General features: G+C 37.8%; 1 protein-coding gene across 2 annotated transcripts in view; it reads right to left on the reverse strand.

The window, feature by feature from the left end:
* LOC111499409 overlaps positions 1-2,083 on the reverse strand; it is an 8,359-nt gene extending 6,276 nt beyond the window's left edge. For both annotated transcript variants that reach the window (XM_023151002.1, XM_023151003.1), the window contains exons 1-2: positions 1,377-2,083; positions 995-1,072 (exon numbers count right to left, since the gene is read on the reverse strand). In XM_023151002.1, coding sequence (XP_023006770.1) covers positions 995-1,072; positions 1,377-1,662 — 364 coding nt within the window. In that variant the 5' untranslated portion in view covers positions 1,663-2,083. The remainder of the gene's footprint in view (positions 1-994; positions 1,073-1,376) is intronic.
* Between the last annotated feature and the right edge of the window lie 1,015 nt (positions 2,084-3,098).

Below are 3,098 nucleotides of genomic sequence, written 5' to 3' on the forward strand. Positions count from 1 at the left end.
TTTTTTTTTTTTTTTTTTTCTTATAGGAAACAAAAGAAACTTTCATTAGATTGAAACAAAGACCAAAAAAAGGTGATGAGAAATCAACCCAAGTGGGATTACAAAAATTCCACCAGTTGGCTTTAAATAAAGAAAAATTACAGTTACAAAAGAAATACCAAAAGGGAGATCTAAAAAGTTATCATGTTCTAAACCTACTCCTTATTTCTAGAGTTTGTTTGATATCTTCTTCTTCTTTTTTTTTCTTTTTTTTTTTTTTAATTTTTGGGTTACAACTAATCAAGCCTTCATTGAGAACAAATGAAAGAATACAAAGGATAATTACAGAAAGCCTTAAACACCAAAGCACAAAGAGAAACATGAAACCTAACAAGGGACCACAAATTGTCCCCAAGTCTATCAACCCGTCTAAAGATTCTATTGTTCATCTCAACCCAAAACCCCACAAAATCACACAAATCTCAACAAGCCACAAGAATCGTTTCTTTTTGCAAAAGAGCAGATGAAGAAGGAGCTCTTCGACCATGGAAATAAATCCATTAGGCCAAACAAAGTGAAAACTAAATGCCTCAAAGAAACAAGTCCAAACTGGAAAAGTGTAATCATAGATTCACAATAGGTGATTAAGATCCTTAGCCACACCTCTCAGAGGATACAACACTAAGGCCCTATCCGGCAAGGCATCTTCCTCAAAACCCAATACAATACCTCTACTATTTAGCTTCCAAATAATTGTATCATACTCCAATTTAATATTTTGGCAGTTCAGAATTTGAAAAGAGGAATTCACCTCCTAATTTCTAACAATCTTATACTGAAGTCACCATGTCATCTCACATTATGCTGAACTTCAAAATGCAACCGTAATGTACAGTGTACTAAGAATTAAACCAAGGTAATGACGGTGGAAAAATATGAAATAAGTAATATTCAAGTGAACGACGTGAATATCAACTGAGATACAGATATGCAGTGCATAGAAACATGGGCTTACATGACTTGGTAGCCCCCGAAGATATTATCTGATTTGAAACTATTGATTGCACCGAGCAGTCCATGAAAACGTGTTCACCTGACAAGACCAAAAGGCATGAAATTGAAACTACATCAGCGAGGAAAAGCCATGCAATCTTTTAGAACCACACAAATTCTACAAAGTGACGAGTACTGATTTCCTTTCAGTTATTCAAAAAAAAAAAAAAAAAAAAAAAAAAAAAAAAAGAAAGAAAGAAACTGCCTTTGGATGAAATGTCTCTCAGACTGAGAGATAGTTTACTGAACAACATTACAAAAGCGAACAGCCGCAAATAGCAACCACATATTACACATGGAAAGGCAATGGTTGAGAACAATGTCGTATAGAAGGGACTTGGAACCTCTCCGTTGTCTGGATCCAGGGATTGGCTTCTGAGTGCTAAACCACTGAGCGTCCAACTTCCGGAGCCCAATAATCTCAAAACGAAGCCGTTCAATCAAAAGAGAGCAGTCCAATTGAGCGACAGAGGAGCAAATTTCAATGGTAACAACAACAGGATCGCCAGGCCGATACACATCTTTATCGGAGCGAAGTTCAAAACCAGGAAGAACCTCGCTCTTCACCGACTCCTCGACCTTTTCAGCAGCAGCACCAATTCCGAAGATGGAAAACCTAGATCCGAACATTGGCCTCTGCTTACGATGCCACTTTTCCACTTCCTCTACGTCTTCTTCGGGAGTTTCCGAACGTACACACGAGACCGAAAAGCTGAAGCTAAAGCCGAAACCAAAATCGAATTCGATCAAGATCAAAATGAAAATTTCTGGAAGCGAACAGTGTGAGAAAGCGGAATTGAATACGGGACAGATCTCGAAGATGGAAGAGAGCTTGATGAAGACTGAGGAGAAAAGAGACGAGATTTGTGGTGAGATTTTGACGATTTCTTCTTCTTCGCCGTCGTCGTCGTCTTCTTCTTCTTCTTCTTCTTCGTGGGTTTTGTTGCAGATTCAGTCACAAAGCTTCTTCAACCCCCCGCCAAATTGCAGACTCAGATACGGCCTTTCCCACTGTAATCGGCATTCGTTTTTCTTTTTTCATTTTTTTTTTCTCTCTCTCTCTAAAAAAATCGTTAAAAATGTGAAGATTTTCGAATATGTTTTGCCTCAAAATGCCACGTGGGCGGCCACGTACTCAGTCTCTGTTTCCTATTTATATTTTTTAATATCAAGTTTGAATATTATAAAAATTGTTATCTAATTCATTTTTATTCCTATGAGTAATGTCCAACCACACAAGTAATAGTGAAACCCTATTTCACTTCACTTAGCAAAAGTGCGAACGATGTGAGATCCCACGTCGGTTAGAGAAGGGATCGAAACGTTCTTAGTAAGGGTGTGGAAACCTCTCATTAACGAACGCATTTTAAAACTGTGAAGTTGACGAGGATACGTAAAGGTCAAAGCGGACAACATCGACTAGCAATGAGCTTATTTCAAATGATATCAAGGCCCGACACCGCAGTGTCAACAAGGACGTTGGCCCCCAAGTAGGTGTCGTAATCTATCCCTTACATACATATTTTGAAATAATGAGGATGACGACGATACATAATGAGCCAAAGCGGACAATATCAACTAAGAGTGGACTTTGGGCTATTATAAAGGAAGAGTCCGTTATTTAGCTTAAAGAGAATTAGATTCTGACAATATCTACTATGAGTGGACTTGGGGCTATTACAAAGGAAGAGTCCGCTACTTAACATAAAGAGAATTAAACTCAGACAATATCTACTAGTCTGCAGTGAGTTTGGGTTGTTACAAAAGAATAGTCTGTTGTTTAGCATAAAGAGAGTTGGATTTCTTGCTAGTCTGCACATAACTCAACTAGTTAAAACATATAGCCTCGATCAATAAGTTAGAAGTTTGAATATCAATCCCCCACAACACTCAAAAGAAGAGAGAAGTAGACTTCTCGAGAGCTCAACTAGTCAAAACATATATCTCGATCAATAGGTCAGAAGTTTGAATATCTATTCCCACAAAATTCAAAAGAAGAGAGAAGTAGACCTCTCGAGAGCATGATAGTTACGTAATATTTTCTTTCTCGATAGTTCAACTGTAAG

Source organism: Cucurbita maxima, unplaced genomic scaffold (genome assembly GCF_002738345.1).
Source record: "Cucurbita maxima cultivar Rimu unplaced genomic scaffold, Cmax_1.0 Cma_Scf00026, whole genome shotgun sequence".
Taxonomy (NCBI): Eukaryota; Viridiplantae; Streptophyta; class Magnoliopsida; order Cucurbitales; family Cucurbitaceae; genus Cucurbita; species Cucurbita maxima.